This window comes from Moschus berezovskii, chromosome 1, assembly GCF_049115385.1.
Source record: "Moschus berezovskii isolate FMDL1 chromosome 1, NW_MosBer_1.0, whole genome shotgun sequence".
Classification (NCBI taxonomy): domain Eukaryota; kingdom Metazoa; phylum Chordata; class Mammalia; order Artiodactyla; family Moschidae; genus Moschus; species Moschus berezovskii.
The window spans coordinates 97,074,613-97,094,047 of NC_142460.1; the positions used below are offsets into that span (position 1 = coordinate 97,074,613).

Consider the following 19,435-nt stretch of genomic DNA (forward strand, 5'->3'; position numbering starts at 1 on the left):
GGATGCAGTTATTTTGTTGTTGTTTAACTTTATATTAATCATATAACCTTTTGATGGTCACTTATCAAGTGATAGAGATGAGGTAGAGGACTCCTAAGGTTCCTTCTTGAACTAAATTGCTCATTCTATGTTTCATTAGAGATCAAGCAATGTAATAGTAATATATTCCTGGATATCTTTACCTGAAATCTTGATTAGTAAGTAAAAAAATGTTTCAAAGAAGTTAATCGGGAAGTTACTGATATTAAGAAAACAGCTAGTATACTAGTGACTTTATGTTACAAGCTTTGGCTGTTTAACAGATTTATGAATATATAGGGTTGTCCCTTGAAAATCATCTGCTCAAGCCTGCATGTGCTGTGGTTGTGTTATATTTTGATTTCCAGTGTTACATTTTATATGCTAAGGGCCACAAAAATGCATAATAAGCATTCTCATAAATTTATAAACATTGTACTGAGGTCTAATTTTGGACTTGAGCACAATCCTGAATGATATTAGTTTAGCCCAAAGAATGATTCAAGCTTGAGCAATTGTGTTCTGTGGAGTAAAAAGTTGTTTAGAAAGGAAATCTTGTTTCTTGATTTTGTATGATAAATCTTTATAACCAAATGCTAACAGAAATTACATGCAATTATTTCTCATTTTTTTTCTGAACAGAGGGCCTATACTTCAGGCTTATTGTTGATATGTTATTAAAAGCTTTCTCTCTTTTGTATCTCCATTTTTATCTTTCTGCAGGATGTTTTCACTCCAGAATGCAAATTTAAGGAATCTGTGTTTGAAAACTACTATGTGATCTATTCTTCCACACTGTACCGTCAGCAAGAATCAGGCCGAGCTTGGTTTTTGGGACTCAATAAGGAAGGTCAGATTATGAAGGGGAACAGAGTGAAGAAAACCAAGCCCTCATCTCATTTTGTACCAAAACCTATTGAAGGTATGAGCCGAGCTTCTTTTCTTTAGATCCAGATCTGTGTGTTGATGCCAGTTCTGCTCTTTGTCCTCTCACTCAGGGGAGATTGCTTTTAATGCAGCAGATCAGAACAAAGATTCAGAAAATACAATAGTACTACTTCCTATCAGAAAAATCTGTTACAAATACTTGACACTTAGAAAAAAAGTGCTTGAATATAGAGGCTAGAATTTCTTGAAAGTAGAAAAATAGTAGCAGTGACCATTTGGAATATAATTTCTTTCTTTAATGAACTCAGTGATTTAATTTCTCATGCTACACTCTTGAAAAACCAATAATACTATTATAGTGCTTTAAAGTTTTGTCAAGGCTTTTAGAAATATATTTGTATTCTAATTGCTACATTATTGTGAACAAATTTCACGATCTGATTTATTCAGTTTTCTTTGTATTTTTTAAAGAAAGAAAATATTCTGTTTACTGTGATAATAAATATTATAGTTTTTAAATTTTATCTTTCCCCACTGAGCCTATGCCTTCCCCTACCTTGATCATTAATATGGTGCTTATCTATTTCAGTTGATGAGTGGACTAAATAATTTAATGCTGAGGAAACCCAATTTTGGCAACTTGTTCTCTAAGAAGGACAAACACATACTATTGGGGTAACCGCACATGTACTATATTCAGTCAAGATTTTTAATATAGACTAAAGAGGCAGTAGTCTAAACATTTACCAACACACACTCTTCTCTAGAAGTCACATTATAATCACTTAAAACATTAGTTCATCTTCCTTGTCTGAAGAAATGAGAAAATTGCTATTTTGTGATTTGTTAGCAAATAGCAAATAATGCATTGCTATTCTGTGATTTATCCAGGCTTGCTGTCCCATATCTAGAAGGGACAGTGTAGGGACACAGTGCCTGCTATAGATCCCAAAGGACTGTAACTGTCAGCAAACATTTGGTAAATCAATACTATGTTCAAAGCACTGGGGGGAAATGTGACATTCAAAGCTTCTAGACCCTCTCAAACCTCCCATCACACACTGTGCTTTTAACCACACAAAACAGAACTTTCTTCTGTTCTACACTTTTTTTTATGTTTATAATATGTTTTTACTATTTTGGGCCTTATGTAGGTATTTTGCCCTTCTCTCTCACAAAATTCTATTCTTGTGCCTAGGAGATGCCTGTCAGTCCTTGTAAAAAATTAATTCAAGGAGTCAGTACTTCTATGAGGGCCTCCCTGACTTCCTTCAAGTAGAATTAAACACTCTGTTACCTTATTATTGTATCTTGTTCTCTCTGCTAGAAATTATCACACTGTATTAAATCTGTCTCTGTCTCTTCTTATCCATGATTAGATTACTTTGTTTACATTTTATTTCTTTTTCTTTATTAAAGTACAGTTGCTTTACAATGTTGTGTTAGTTTCTGCTGTACAAGGAAGTGAATCAGTTCCCTCTTGCAACTCCCTTCTATACCCACCCCCATCTCAGCCTTCCAGGTCATCACAGAACATGGAGTTGAACTCCCTTTGCTATATAGCAGCTCCCACTAGCTCTCTATTTTAACACATAGTAGTGTATATATGTCAATCCTAACTTCCCAATTTGTCCCTTCCCCTTCTCCTCCTGTGTCTACATGTCCATTCTCTACATCTGCATCTCTATTCCTGAAAATGGGTTCATCTGAACCATTGTTCTAGATTCCACATATATGCATTAATATACAATATTTGTTTTTCTCTTTCTGACTTCACTCTGCAGGACAAACTCTAGGTCCATCTCCATCTCTACAAATGATGCAATTCTGTTCCCTTTTTATGGATGAGTAATATTCCATTGTATATATGTACCACATCTTTATCCATTCATCTATTGTTGGGCCTTTAGATTGTTTTCATGTCTTGACTATTGTTAATCGTGACATAGTGAACAATGGGGTACATGCATCATTTTGAATTGTGGTTTTCCTAGGGTATATGCCCAGTAGTGGGATTGCTGGGTCATATGGCTTGCTCCTGGGAAGGAAAGTTATGACAAATCTAGACAGCATATTAAAAAACAAAGACATCACTTTGCTGACAAAGGTCCATATAGTCAAAGTTATGGTTTTTCCAGTAGTCATGTATGGATATGAGAGTTGGACCATAAAGAAGGCTAAGCACGGAAGAACTGATGCTTTCGAACTGTAGTGTTGGAGAAGACTCTTGAGAGTCCCTTGGAGATCAAACCAGCCAACCCTAAAGGAGTCAACCCTGAATATTCATTGGAAGGACTGATGCTAAAGCTGAAGCTCCTGTCCTTTGGCCCCCTGATGGGAAGAGCTGGTTCACTGGAAAAGACCCTGACGCTGGGAAAGACTGAAGGCAAAAGCAGAAGGGAGCAGCAGAGCATGAGATGGTTAAATAGTATCACTGACTCAGTGGAAATGAATCTGAGCAAACTCCAGGAGCTAGTAAGGACAGGGAAGCCTGATGTGCTTCAGTCTGTGGGGTTGCAGAGTTGGACATGGCTTAGTGACTGAACAACGACAATAATGGCAGTTCTATTTTTAGCTTTTTAAGGAACCTCCATACTGTTTTCCACAATTGCTGTACAGACGTTTAATTTTTCTCATATCTCCTTGTATCTTGTACAATATCTGACATGTTGTAGAGAGATATTCAATAATTAGTCAATTGAATAAGTGAACAAGTGAATGAACAGGTGAATGCATAGATAAATACAAAGACAAGGAAGAACTATATGCTCCAGAGAACTTTTTCATATTTTTGGAGATACGAAGTATGTTTACTAATGACAGTAATTGAATATAAAAAGTGATGTATTACATGTTGCCAGAAATGATATTGAGATTTATAGAAAGAGGCAGCACTTCCACCAATGGGAAGACATTGGAAAGTTGTTATTTTAATACATCTTCAGGGCTAGGACAGGTTCAGAACATTTGAGATAGGAGGTAGGGATTAGGCAGACAAAACCACTCCAGGTGCAGTATGAGTAAACTATTAAAACTATTGAACCATTTTTATTTGTACATTTAAGTTGATTTTTTGTTGTAATAAAAGTAGTGCATGCTCATTAACAATTTTGGAAAATTCATGAAAGCATAAACGCAAAAAAGTCCATGTGTTTTATTTATTCCTTTTATAAATAATGCATTTCATACCCTGTCCCCCCAAAAATGAAATACCTGTAACAAACCCTCCTAATCATGACTTGTGTCTGCACTGTAGCTAGAGAAGCCTTTTCTTGGGTATGAATGACCATGTACAAATTTCTAACAGCAATGTACACTACTACCATGTTCTGAGTTTGAGAGCTGCCTTAATCCTTCACATTTGCTGCATTTCAGTACAAATGTGGAAAAGACAACCAAACATTCCTTCTTGTAAATGTTAGAATTAGATTCAGTTGTTTAGAACACAAAACCCATGTTCAGAGCAGCTTAATTAAAGTGTTATTGTCTCACAAGCCAAATATACAAACCTGCTGTCCAGGACTGGTTCTATGGCTCTGCAATTGTTAGGGACCAGCCCCTTTCCCTTCACAGCTTCACCTTCCATCCTGTGTTTAGAAGATAGGCAGTGTTAATAAGGGGTTGCAAGGGCATCTATTCAGACAGATGGACAGACTTGATATTTAAACCCATTACCATGTACATTGCACATCAACCCGTACTTACCCTCCCCTGGAATTTTAGACAACAGCGCAGGCTTCACCATTCCTAGTTTTGCCCTTTCAAAGCATTGTTCACACCACAGATAAGTAGCATCCCCAGATTTAAATTGTCTTGATGGTGACCTCCCCCTTTAGCTTCAAATATAGAAGCCAAATACTCTCTGACAAAGAACTAGAGACAATCTCCTCCTTTCCTCCTCCCTCCTCCTTCAAAGAGCTCATTGCTCAGCTCCTGCAGGTGGTTGGATATTCAGAATCAAATTTCCTGCTCCTGAAAAGAATGTGAGTGCTTTCCAAGAGTTCAGGTTCAAGAACTTAATCCTTGAGTGAGAAGTATATTTCTAAAGTGAAATTAGTAAATAGCAGTTAAAAGCCACTGCTACAGAAATACTAAATTTGAACTAAAAGAACATTTACCAGTTTCTACCATTTATTTTCTAGTGGGGAGATAAGACTAACACAACAGGTACATACCTTTACTCACACACCTTTAGGTCAGTTATCCATTCTACCTGTTAGAATCATTGCTTTAAACTAATGGAATCTGAATAAAGTTTCAGCAGTATAATGTAGATCATAGTTTCCTAAGCATTAGTATCAGAAATATCTGGAGTGGTTTTAAAAGCTACCAATTCTTAGGTCAGATCTCCCAAGTATTCAGATTTTATTGTCTAAGTAATTTTGATGGCAAGTAGGTTTGAGATTTGGTGTTCTCAACTGACCTTGGTGTTTCTATGCTCATTTTGATCCTATCTGGCCATAGGAATTATTTAAATATATTCAGATTATTATGATCTATATATTTTAAAAGTCTACTCTAATATGGCATCTGGTCCCATCACTTCATAGCAAATGGGAGAAAGTGGAAGCAGTGACAGATTTTATTTTCTTAGGCACCAAAATAACTGTGGATAGTGACTGCAGCCATGAAGTTAAAAGATGTTTGCTCCTTGAAAGGAAGGCTATGACAAACCTAGACAGCTAATTAAAAAGCAGAGACATCACTTTGCCAACAAAGGTCTGTATAGTCAAAGCTATGGTTTTTCCAGTAGTCATGTATGGATGTGAGAGTTTGACTGTAAAGAAGGCTGAGTGCCAAAAAAATTGATGTTTTCAAATTGTAGTGCTAGAGAAGACTCTTGAGAGTCCTTTGAACTACAAGGAGATCAAACCAGTAAATCTTAAGGGAAATCAACCCTGAATATTCATTGGGAGGACTGATGCTGAAGCTGAAGCTCCAATACTTTGGGCACCTGATGCGAAGAAAGACCATGATGCTGGGAAAGATTGAAGGAAAAAGGAGAAGGGGGTGGCAGAAGATGAGATGGTTGGATGGCATCACCAACTCAATTTGAGCAAATTCTTTGAGATAGTGGAATCACAAAGAGTTGGACACAACTTAGAAACTAAACAACAACAACAAATCTAATATAGAGTAAATTCTCATTCTGACATCTTGGAATTAAATGTATTAATCATTTTACATGTTTAGCTTTCCTACTGCTATAGGATGGTTCTACATTAGTGCTAGGTTAAATTACTAAATGGACTTAATAGAGGTAATACCAAATATTATGCCAAATTAATCACTAAGAAATTAACTTGATAGTAATCGATTAGACTTTCAGTTCAGTTCAGTTCAGTTGCTCAATCGTGTCCGACTCTCTGTGACCCCATGAATCACAGCACGCCAGGCCTCCCTGTCCATCACCAACTCCCGGAGTTCACTCAAACTCATGTCCACAGAGTTGGTGATGCCATCCAGCCATCTCATTCTCTGTCGTCCCTTTCTCCTCCCGCCCCCAACCTTTCCTAGCATCAGAGTCTTTTCCAGTGAGTCAGCTTTTAGGCTATACTAAAAAGCTACAGTCATCAAAACAGTATGGTACTGGTGCAAAGACAGGAGTATAGATCAATGGAACAAAATAGAAACCCCAGAGATAAATCCAAGCATCTATGGACACCTTATCTTTTACAAAGGAGGCAAGAATATACAATGGAGAAAAGACAGTCTCTTTAACAAGTGGTGCTGGGAAAACTGGTCAACCACTTGTAAAGGAATGAAACTAGAACACTTTCTAACAGCATACATAAAAATAAACTCAGAATGGTTTAAAGATCTAAAGGTAAGACCAGAAACTATAAAACTCCTAGAGGAAAACATAGGCAAAACTCTCTCCGACATAAATCACAGCAGGATCTCCTATGACCCACCTCCCAGAGTAATGGAAATAAAAGCAAAAATAAACAAATAGGACCTAATTAAACTTAAAGGCTTTTGCACAATGAGGGAAACTATAAGCAAGGTGAAAAGACAGCCTTCAGAATGGGAGAAAATAATACCAAATGAAGCAACTGACAAAGAATTAATCTCAAAAATATACAAGCAACTCCTGCAGCTCAATTCCAGAAAAATAACCCAGTCAAAAAAATGGGCCAAAGAACTAAACAGACATTTCTCCAAAGAAGACATACAGATGGCTAACAAACACATGAAAAGGTGCTCAACATCATTAATTATCAGAGAAATGCAAATCAAAACCACAATGAGGTACCATTTCACACCGGTCAGAATGGCTGCTATCCAAAAGTCTACAAGCAGTAAATGCTGGAGAGGGTATGGAGAAAAGGGAACCCTCTTACACTGTTGGTGGGAATGCAAACTAGTACAGCCACTATGGAGAACAGTGTGGAGATTCCTTAAAAAATTGGAAATAGAGGAAATAGAACTGCCATATGACCCAGCAATCCCACTGCTGGGCATGCATATGGAGGAAACCAGAATTGAAAGAGACACGTGTACCCCAATGTTCATTGCAGCACTGTTTATAATAGCCAGGACATGGAAGCAACCTAGATGTCCATCTGCAGACGAATGGATAAGAAAGCTGTAGTACATATACATAATGGAATATTACTCAGCAATTAAAAAGAATACTTTTGAATCAGTTCTAATGAGGTGGGTGAAACTGGAGCCTATTATACAGAGTGAAGTAAGCCAGAAAGAAAAACACCAATACAGTATACTACCACATATATATGGAATTTAGAAAGATGGTAATGATAACCCTGTATGCGAGACAGCAAAAGAGACACAGATGTATAGAACAGTCTTTTGGACTCTCTGGGAGAAGACAAGGGTGGGATGATTTGAGAGAATAGCATTGAAACATTTGTATTATCATGTGTGAAACAGATCGCCAGTCCAGGTTCGTTGCATGAGACAGGGTGCTCAGGGCCAGAGCACTGGGATGACCCAGAGGGATGGGGTGGGGAGGGGAGTGGGTAGGGGGTTCAGGATGGGGAACACATATACACCCATGGCTGATTCATGTCAGTGTATGACAAAACCGATACAATACTGTAATTAGTTTCCAATTAAAATAAATAAAAAAGAAAAGATTTAAATATTAGAAGAAAATAGACTCTGCCACTAATAAATCCAGATAAATGTCTTTAAAAAATCTTACCAATGATTTACTAAGTAATTTTGAGAAAATAATATATTACTTCAAACGCAGCAGCAGCAAGTTCTCTCTGGAAATGCGGTTGATTATAAATTCCATCTATTTCACCAATATAATATGAAGATTAGACACTGCAAGAAGGTTGGATTTCTCAAATCTGTCAAATCAATGCAAAGTGCCTTTTCCATTTTCCCTTGGAAACTGGACACTGTGTTACTGTGTTAGGTCCTGGAGAAAGGCTGTCAGGCATGGTATTGAACAAAGTATTAGAGACAATGAAAATTGAATTTTGAGTGAAAATAATCTATTCAAAAACTATGTACTAAGACACCAAAGAAGTGAATAAATCAGGAGTCATGATTTTGTAAAGCTACTATCGAGAAGATAACTAATGGCAAATTATTTGATGTTTTTATTTCAGTTAACTTGAAAGAAAACTAGATGGCTTGTTTTTTCCAAAATCGTCTTTTGGACCCAACAATACTAAAAGACAAAAAACAGAGATGTAGTAAAAACGTGCCTTTTATGTTTCTGATTGTTTTCATTACAGAAAATATAATAGCAGCCTCTCTCTCTCTCTCCATCTTTTGAGTGTGGGATCTCTGCCAGCCTGTGACAACTTATTCCCCCAAACCAGTGTAACTCATTCAAAGCAGCTTTTTTTCTGGCTTTGAATTTAATCTTCAATAAAGCCCTCCTACTCTCCGTGACACATTCTTCTTCCATCTCTCTCTCTCTCTCATGCACACAAATACTGTGTCTGATCTCTTTCTAATGAAGGTACAGATCTTTTTGTTCATGATGTCTCCTAACTCTTTATAATAAATATTTACAGCACACTGGGTGCATCCCTTTGGCAATGCATTGCTTCTGAACCAGCACTTAAAGTTCTTCTACAGTTCCAAAGGGATTCTATGTGACATTAATTAAGGTGTGAAATTGCTTCCTGTTAATTGCCCACACTCTTCCATGATCTGCTATTAAGACAATTAAGTTTCTTTAATGGTACATTAACTAACAGAGCAATCTAACCTTTCCACTTCTTGGAAATTACAGAGCACCAAGGAAAATTTGATTAAATTGGTAGTAATAAAAAGATTAGTCATATTTCATTCCTCTTTGATGGAAACTGATATAACATGGGGGTTCTTTATCAAGTGTCATTTATGAGTTTTATTAGAAACTAGAATTATATTGCCTCCATTTGGAAAACAGAATCCGTTAGCAATAATTACAGTTGCCTTCCTCTCAAGTTTATAACTCTTCAGTCCAGAGAAATGCTGACTCTTGAGGATTTATACCTAGTTCTTCCATAATTATCAAAACTTTCAACTTTTTAATGATTTATAAGAATCCAGCAGTAATATAAAAGTAATAATCAGTAGCAGTTGCACTATATACTGTGTAGAAATTTACTATTTGCTAAGTACACAGTCAAAATATTTGAAAGAATTATTGTTATTTTCAACTTTCCTCCCTAACAGGAGTATCATTTGATAGTCAGTGACACTTTGGGAGGATACAGATTAAGAATATTATCCCAATTTTAAACACAAAGAAACTGAATTTAAGAGCGATTACATAGCTCACCCAGGTCCATATAGCTGCGGCTGCTGCTGCTGCTAAGTCGCTTCAGTTGTGCCCACCAGGCTCCCCCGTCCCTGGGATTCTCCAGGCAAGAACACTGGAGTGGGTTGCCATTTCCTTCTCCAGTGCATGAAAGTGAAAAGTGAAGTCGCTCTGGCACGTCCGACTCTTAGCAACCCCACGGACTGCAGCCCACCAGGCTCCTCCATCCATGGGATTTTCCAGACAAGAGTACTGGAGTGGGGTGCCATTTCCTTCTCCAATGCATGAAAGTGAAAAGTGAAAGTGAAGTCGCTCAGTCGTGTCTGACTCCTAGTGACCCCGTGGACTGCAGCCCACCAGGCTCCTCTGTCCATGGGATTTTCCAGGCAAGAGTACTGGAGTGGGGTGCCATTTCCTTCTCCAGGTCCATATAGCTAGAAAGAGGCAAAACTGAGTCACTAGGGAAGTCGAGATTAAAGTTGTCATCTCTTCCAAATACTGGTAGAGCATCCAGCAAGCTGTTGAATGAGGACTGACCGTATATTCAATAGTAACTTGACAGGATTGATTTCAGAGGAGTTGTGGGAATGTCTAATTGGGGTTGATAGAAGTTATAACAAGAGTTAAAGGAAAGAAGAAAGTAATATTAAATGACACTTCTGAGGAGTCTTGTTATAAAAGGAAAATAGAGAAATGGAGCACAAGGTGGAGAGAAACATGGTGGCTATGTGTTGGTTTATTTGCTTAAAGCTGTTTAGCATATTTATGGACTGATGTGGGAGAAGGGGAAATTGGTATTATAGGAGAGAGGGTCACTGAGTAATCCTGACCAGAGGGGATGGGATCAGGTACACAAGTGGCAAAGTTAGGACTGGATTTAAATAGAAACAGGAACAGCTCAAGCATTTTTAACAAGCAGAAAGCCAGGATATGCACAAGCAGATATGTGCAGGTTGGTATAACTTTTGTGGTGGAAATATGAATGCTTTCTCTTCTGCATTTATTTTCTAAGTGAATTCAGAGTGTGGTTACTGACAAAAGGGAAGGAAAGAGGGAAAGGTAAATGGAGAGGGAGAAAAAGAGAAAAGAAAAGGAAAGAAGGCAAGTCTATTTCCTGAGTCTAAGGAGGGTATGGGGCAGTTTTCAGAGTTTGAAGAGGAAGGAGAGATACGGAATAGTCACTTAGGAAGACCGGGAGAGGGAATTGGATAGAGAAATGGAGGAGGATTCCACGAAGTACTGAGCACCCCCATCAGGTTTGGGGGTCAATATTTTTTTTTAATATTTATTTATTTGGCTACACGGGTGTTAGTTGCGGCATGTGGGATCTTTAGTTGTAGCACATGTGACTTTTAAGTTACATGCAGGATCTAGTTCCCTGACCAGGGATCAAACCCCAGCCCCCTACACTGGAAGCACAGAGTCTTAGCCATTGGACCACCAGAGAATTCCCTGGGATCAAGATATTGACTGTGACCAAGCAACTAAGTTTTTTTCTCCGAACTCATTAAGCTATTTGACTCTAAACTTAGAGCAGGAACTCTGGGGCTAATCACACATGAATTTGAAGCTGATTCTGTTTATGTCAGTGAATGACTTTATCTGCTCTTCAGTTGCCTTAACTGAGAAAGGGATCCACTAAACTGTCTGTTAAGGTCATTTAAAATAATCTTACTGTATGTAAAGTGCAGATACCGAGTAAGTGCTCAATTAATATTAGCTAAGACTCAGCAGTAAAGAATCCCCCTGCCAATGCAGAAGACACGGAGCTGCAGGTTCTACCCCTGGGTCAGGAAGATCACTTGGAGGAGGAAATGTCAACCCACTCCAGTATTCTTGCCTGGGAAATCCCATGGGCAAGAAGAGGCTGGCGGGCCACAGTCCCTATGGTCACAAAGAGTCAGACATGACTTACTGACTAAAACAACAAATGGTTAAGAAGACAGCAGTTTACTAGAGGAATACCCCTTGGATGGTACCTGGAACCTGGCTTATTATAGTTTTATTTATAAATAACAGCAACCTCTGGGATTTCACTTTTAAGAAAGACATTATTTTAGTTTGTTTTTCAAGAGAAATGTATGATAACTAAAATAAAACTCACTGCTGCTGCTGCTGCTAAGTCACTTCAGTCGTGTCCGACTCTGTGCGACCCCGTAGACAGCAGCCCACCAGGCTCCCCCGTCCCTGGGATTCTCCAGGCAAGAACACTGGAGTGGGTTGCCATTTCCTTCTCCAATGTGTGAAAGTGAAAGTGAAGTCGCTCAGTCATGTCTGACTTGTAGCGACCCATGGGCTACAACCTACCAGGCTCCTCCATCCATGGGATTTTCTAGGCAAGAGTACTGGAGTAGCTTGACATTGCCTTCTCTGATAAAACTGACTATTGAATGTTAAATGTTTCAAACAGGGAATCTGAGCTATTATAATGGCAAGGGACACCTGCTGATTCTGATAACTGCATTTACAGCAGAGGTACAAGTGAAAGAATATAATAGAAAACTACTAAGTGGAAAGTCAATCCTGGAAAGACCCGTACCTAACCTTACAAAGAGAAGATGAAGTGATATATGTTTGGTCTTTTTCTTTTCTAATGGCACAATTTTGCATTTAAAAATAAAGCAAAATTTAAATAGAACAAATACCATATGTTACCATAAGGTTGGTAGCTTATGGTCTTGTTATGACCAAGTGTAGAATTTAAATTTATAACAAGACTGCAGGACTTTCTATAGAAGTATGGCCACGATCTCTCAGGAAGCTGTGAAAATGACAGCCTTCACTACACCAAGTCACTTAGTTATGAGTGTCAATCATGCAAGTGTGTCCTCTTCATATTGAAGGGGTGAACTAAGGATTCCTGCTGCTGCTGCTGCTGCTAGGTCACTTCAGTCGTGTCCGACTCTGGATTCCTAGTGGATGTCATATCTTAAAACAATATGTAACATGAATTATGTTATTAGAAACCCTAACTTGTCCCTGTGTCTGCAAATAAGGAAGAGTATTCTCTCATGAAATCTCTGCCGCATTTTTATTCTGAAACCTGGGATAAACCCCTCTGCTTCGATGTACTATAAATCAATAAAAGTCAAAACATGAATAAAACAAAACATTCAGAAGAGGAGAAGGAAGAGCAGGGGTGGGGGAGGGAGAAGGGAAAGAAGAATAAACTTAAACATATATGAGAAAAGAGGAAAAATAGAAAACTGATTTGAAGAGAGAGTTCTAAAGAGCCATACAGAAATACTTCCCTTTTCAAAGCATTCTCTCCTTTTCCCATTTATCCAAAACTAGGGCTTCCCTGGTGGCTGAGCAGTAAATCTGCCTGCCAATTCAGGAGATGTGGGTTCAATCCCTGGGTCAGGAAGATCACCTGGAGAAGGAAATGTCAACCCACTCCAGTATTCTTACCTGGGAAATTCCATGAACAGAAGAGCCTGGTGGGCTACAGTCCATGGGGTCACAAAGAATTGGATATGGCTTAGCAACTAAAACAGAAGCAACAACATTATGATATCACATGTGTTAGAGGAACCATAATACTTATCTCATAAACATTCAGTGGGGTGAAAACAGAGCAAGTGTATTTTATCATACTTGAAAGAGAACAAGAAATATGATCAAGACAACCCAGAAAAGCCATGTGACGGAGAAGTAACATTGTGAGTCAGGCAGGTATTATGTTATTAGGACACTAAACATTTTTGAAATTTGATATTGAAATTTGTAAAAATAGTATGAAGTTAAATTGGGAAGTAACACCAAAGAAATCAGTTATGTACCAACAGGTGGCCATTAAATCATACCCACGAAAAATAAAGCCTGTATCACAAATGAAGCCCATAGGGTTCTGAATGATACATGATTAGATAGTAACATCCCAAGTTGCCCATAGAGAATTTGTTTCCAGTTGTTAAATATAAGGTAGCACTGAGTCTGAGTTTCTGTGAAACAGATTTGCGGAGCTGGGAGGACAAGAAAGATAGTAAGTTTTATTCATTTTATTCTCAATTTAGAAATTACTCCTCATCAAAATAACTGAAATATCAAACTTTGTTCTCATAGCTGTAGTGGATAGAATATATAAAGCCGAGCACTTTGGAAGAAAATATTAAAGGTCAGATAGATTTTTAAAAATTCTAAGGCCTAGAGTGAACGCTGGGAGTTAGTGATGGACAGGGAGGCCTGGCGTGCTGATTCATGGGGTCGCAAAGAGTCGGACACGATTGAGCGACTGAACTGAACTGAACTGATACTAATAAATATGTTTTCTAATGAAATAATATCTTATTGTAATAAAAAGTGATGGAAAAGTCCTTTGAACTACTGCAAATTAAAATCAAGAATCAATTATTGGGATGAAAAACCTTGACTTACATGGGACAGGAGAATTTGAGAAGCACAGTTTGGAGCTGTAGAATTTGTGTAACTCTTGAAGATCAGCATCTAGATGGTAACCTGGAAATGTTTCTTAAAGGTTTTCCACAACTGCTTAGTAATAGATAATTGGAAATTAATAACAGAACTTAAAATTCTAGTACCAGTAGCTATAAAAAATTGTGATTAATTTTTAGTGTACAAATATATAGGATTCTCATATGTGGAACTAGTAATTCTTGATTTATCACTTACTATTTATTCTTCTTAGTTTAGTTCAGTCCCTCAATCTTGTCCGACTCTTTGTGATCCCATGAGTCACACCACGCCAGGCCTCCCTGTCCATTACCAACTCCCAGAGTTCACGCAAACTCATGTCCATCGAGTCGGTGATGCCATCCAGACATCTCATTCTCTGTCGTCCTCTTTTCCTGCGCCCCCAATCCCTCCCAGCTTCAGAATCTTTTCCAATGAGTCAACTCATCGCATGAGGTGGCCAAAGTATTGGAGTTTCAGCTTCAGCATCAGTCCTTCCGATGAACACCCAGGACTGATCTTCTTTAGGATGGACTGGTTGGATCTCCTTGCAGTCCAAGGGACTCTCAAGAGTCTTCTCCAACACCACAGTTCAAAAGCATCAATTCTTCGGCGATCAGCTTTCTTCACAGTCCAACTCTCACATCCATACATGACCACTGGAAAAACCATAGCCTTGACTAGAAGGACCTTGGTCGGCAAAGAAATGTCTCTGCTTTTTAATATGCTATTTAGTTTGGTCATAACTTTCCTTCCAAGGAGGAATCGTCTTTTAATTTCATGGCTGCAGTCACCATCTGCAGTGATTTTGGAGCCAAAAAAAATAAAGTCTGACACTGTTTCCACTGTTTCCCCATCTCTTTCCCATGAAGCTCCCCACAAAACAAAAGGATAGCCCTTGTCAGTATGTTAGTTAGCTTAACCAAGAGAGCCCCACCTTTCAATTACAGTCAAAATTATGGAACTTAAAATATGTTAGATGTCAAGTATAGTCATCACTCAGTGTTTGCAGTTCATTCCAGGAATCCCTGATACTAAAATGTGCAGATGTTCATAGGAGCATGTGTGTAGTATATATTTGGAAATACTATGCTATTTCATATAAGGGACTTGAACATACATTTTAGTATCAGGGATTCCTGGAATGAACTGCAAACACTGAGTGATAACTGTACTTGACATCTAACATATTTTAAGTTCCATAAGAGTTGGACAGGGAGGCCTGGTGTGCTGTGATTCATGGGGTCGCAAAGAGTCGGACACGACTGAGCGACTGAACTGAACTGAACTGAATACAATGTAAACACTGTGTAAATGGTTGCTCAGTTCAGTTCAGTTCAGTCGCTCAGTCGTGTCTGACTCTCCACGACCCCATGAATCACAGCACGCCGGGCCTCCCTGTCCATCACCAACTCCTGGAGTTCACTCAAACTCATGTCCACACAGTCGGTGATGCCATCCAGCCATCTCATTCTCGGTCGTCCCCATCTCCTCCCACCCCCAATCCCTCCCAGCATCAGACTCTTTTCCAGTGAGTCAACTCGTCGCATGAGGTGGTCAGAGTATTGGAATTTCAGCTTTAGCATCGGTCCTTCCAGTGAGCACCCAGGATTGATCTAGATCAGGACAAATTCAAGTTTTGTGTTTTGGAACTTTCTGGAATTTCTAATTGAGTATTTTCCAACCCTTAGTTGTTTCTGAGGATGTAGAACCCATGGATACAGAGAGCCAACTACGTATATTAGATACGCAGCTGGTCTCATCCTCATAGTGCCTCATCTAGGTTTGTTCCTAAGAAATTAAGATGGTGTTTGCAGGGCATCAGAACAACTCATAAAAGTTTGAAATGTTGCCAGCCATTTCTTATGGGATCTATGCAGTAAGATTCAATCTGACTGATTCTTCTTAACTATCCTGCCTGGCTGTATTCATGTCATGTAAACATAGTTGGACATTTTTATAGATAAAGAGATTGAACAGATTTTTCCCTATACACTCATATACTTGATGGACATATTATTAGCTGTTCGTTCACTTTCAAATTAAGGCTGATAAAATCCAGGTTTAAATCCTCTCTCCTGGACTTCAGAAGGTCTGACTCTAGTTGGCTTGGTCACTCTCATCCCTCATCACCTCAGTTTTACCTCATGCTTCACCAGTCACTGTTTCTCTTAGACAGCCTTCACTTCATCCCTTCATTCTTTTTTTTTTTTTTGTCTTTGGATGGATGCACCGGGCCTTTGTTGCTGTGTGCAGGCTTTCTCTAGTTGCAGTGAGTGGGGGCTGCTCTCTAGTTGCAGCGAGCAGGCTTCTCATTGTGGTGCTTCCTCTTGAGGAGCATGGGTTCTAGAGCACTGGTTCCATAGTCATGTACCGGCTTAGTTGCCCTGTGGCATGTGGAATCTTCCCAGACCAGGGATCGAACTCGTGTACCCTGCATTGGCAGGCATATTCTTAACCACTGGCAGTCCCATCCCTTCATTCTTATTTATTAGCCCATCCACTTCTCTAAACCCTTTGCCTCCTTCAAGGTTAAATCAACATTAAAGAGCTATTTTATACACTTATTCCCATTCAGCTCTGCTATGGCCCTTTCCTCTCTGTGATCTGTGTGCACGTCTATGCTCTCTTTCTTAGCCTTGAGCTCCTTGAGGGCAGGAATCAAGAGATCATTTCTTGCAGTTGCCACAGAGCACCTCGTACGAAACAGTTTGTTTCTGCTCATAGAATAAATGAACAAATTAATACTGAAACAAATTCCTCTTTGGATATCAGTCAGCAAAAGAGTAATTGGAATTTGAGGAGAGGAAAAAAGAAAATAATGTAATAGAATCCAAATAATACAATATTAGTTAAGCCAAATTAAAAGGGTCAGTAAATGCTTTGTGAACCAGGTCATTCCATCAAAGAAATCCAATTACTCTGTCTCTTCTAAGTGTGCATATGGAGGTCAGGTCAATCAGGTCAGGAAGTTTTCTCAAGCCCCTCCCCATCATATATCAGTTGGTAGCTTTGAGATTAATCCTGCATGTGTACTAAGTCATGCCCAACTCTCTGAGAGCCTATGGACTGTAGTCTGCCAGGCTCCTCTGTCCATGGGATTTCCCAGGCAAGAATACTGGAGAGGGTTGCCATTTCCTCCTCCAGGGGATCTTACCGACCCAGGGATTGGACCCCACATCCCCTACATTGGCAGGTGGATTCTTTACCTCTGAGCCACCTGGGAAGCTCTTGACATTAATCAAGACACTTCTTTTCCAGAGAAGAGCAAACTCTTCTAAGAGAGCATTGTGTAATAGAAATATAATACGAGCTAAGTATTCAATTTAAATTTTTCTGGTAGTCATATTTTAAAAATAAAAAATAAACATGAAATGGATTTTAATAAAATAATGTAGTATATTCAAATATTATCATTTCAATATGTAAGTAATATAAAGCATTACCACTCAGATTTAATTTTTAGTGTGGTCTTTAAAAATCAGTGTTTATTTTATCCCTCTTGCACTTCTGAATTAGGACTAGCCATATTTTAATTGATCAGTGACCACCACATAGCAAAATGGATACTGTATTAGATAGCGAAGTCCTAGGATGTTTTCATCAGATTTCCTATCCTCTCACCAGCCCTGTATCCTTCAGTTCAGTTCAGTTCAGTTCAGTCGCTCAGTCATGTCCAACTCTTTGCGACCCCATGAATCACAGCACGCCAGGCCTCCCTGTCCATCACCAACTCCCGTGTATCTCAATTCTCTTTTTCTTAGCACAGTTCTAAGACAGATACTGTTGACTATTGGGGAATTACTGGTTCTTCCCATGCAAATAGGACATCTCTGGTTTTAAAAGTCACTTCCTTGTTTACAGCTTACGTGTAACGTGTTTGTGTGTGTGACTTTTGAAAATTATGTGTAATTCTTAAGTATGTTGTGTAAATGTACACAACATGAAATTTGCCATTTTAACCAATTTAAGAGTACATTTCAGTGCCATTGAGTACATTTCTGTGTTTTGCAGCCATCACCACCATCCATCCCTAAATTTTTTTCTTCTTCCCCAACTGAAACGCTGTACCCATTAAGTATTTACTCGCATACTTCCTTCCCTCAGACCCTGGAAACCACCATTCTATGTTCTGGCTTTATTAATATGATTACTCTAGATATCCCACATAAGTAAAATCATAAAATATGTTTCCTTTTATGCTTAGCTTAGGCTTCCCTGGTGGCTTATTATTTCATTTTGTCTTTAGGTCCTCAAGGTTCATTCACGCTTGTGTTAGGATTGCTTTCTTTTTAAGTTGAACAATATTTTATTGTATGCATATACCACATTTTGTGTATCTGTTCATTGGTTCAACCAACCAGAGGTGCTCTCACCTTTTCACTATTGCAAGTAATGCTTTTATGAACATGGCTGTGTAAATACTATTCACACCCTTGCTTTTATTTCTCTTGGGTGTATATACAGAAGTGACATATCTGGATCATATGGTAATTCTATGCTTGATTTTTTGAGCAAATCATTGTATAGTTTTTCACAGTGGCTGTCCATTTTAAATTCCTCTATCAATGTACAGTGGTTCCAGTTCCTCCACCTACTTGCCAACACTCGTTACCTATTTATTTTTAAATAGGCATCCTGAATTTGTTTTCATTTCCATTTTTTTATGACATTAGGAATATTTGGTCAAAGGGAGGCCAACTTGGATCTAGGTTAATATATGGAAATAACTTTAAAATTGTCTGGTATAAGACAATTATTTGCACCACTTATTTGATTAATTATTTCTGTGCTTTTATTAAGAAATTTTGATTAGGACTTGAAACCCTACACTCTCATTTGGCTCTGCTACTATTCACCATCTGATTTTAGAGAAGTCACTTAGTTTCTTTTATGTTTAAAAAATGAGGATAGGAATTTCTTACCTACTTTATTCACCTGGTTATCATATTTAGTTGGTCAGTTTAAAATCTTTGAATTTCCACCTGGGTAGGTTTTGGGACTCCCCAGCCATATCCAGGAAAATCTTCACTTTTTTTTTTTTTTACTTTACAATATTGTATTGGTTTTGCCATACATTGACATGAATCCGCCCCAGGTGTACATGTGTTCCCCATCTTGGGTTCTATACAAGAATCTCATCCCTCTGTGATAATTCAGACTGAGAAGTCAGTTAATCCCAGTTAGGGTTAAATGTAAAATTCTGTCTTTGGTACAATTCATTTAAAGGCAGTTTGACTATGAAAATAAATAAATGGCTTTTAAGACTCTGAAATAGATTTATTGAAGGGATTAATTCCGTGAACAGAGGAGCCTGGTGGACTAAAGTCTATGTGGTCGCAAAGAGTCAGACCTGACTTCTTGTTGTTGTTCAGTCAC

General features: G+C 38.5%; 1 protein-coding gene across 4 annotated transcripts in view; it reads left to right on the forward strand.

Moving 5' to 3' along the window:
* FGF12 (fibroblast growth factor 12) overlaps positions 1–19,435 on the forward strand; it is a 638,357-nt gene that overhangs the window by 608,275 nt on the left and 10,647 nt on the right. For all 4 annotated transcript variants that reach the window (XM_088838230.1, XM_055407850.2, XM_055407859.2 and 1 more), the window contains one exon: positions 742–940. In XM_088838230.1, the coding sequence (XP_088694356.1) occupies positions 742–940 (199 nt within the window). The remainder of the gene's footprint in view (positions 1–741; positions 941–19,435) is intronic.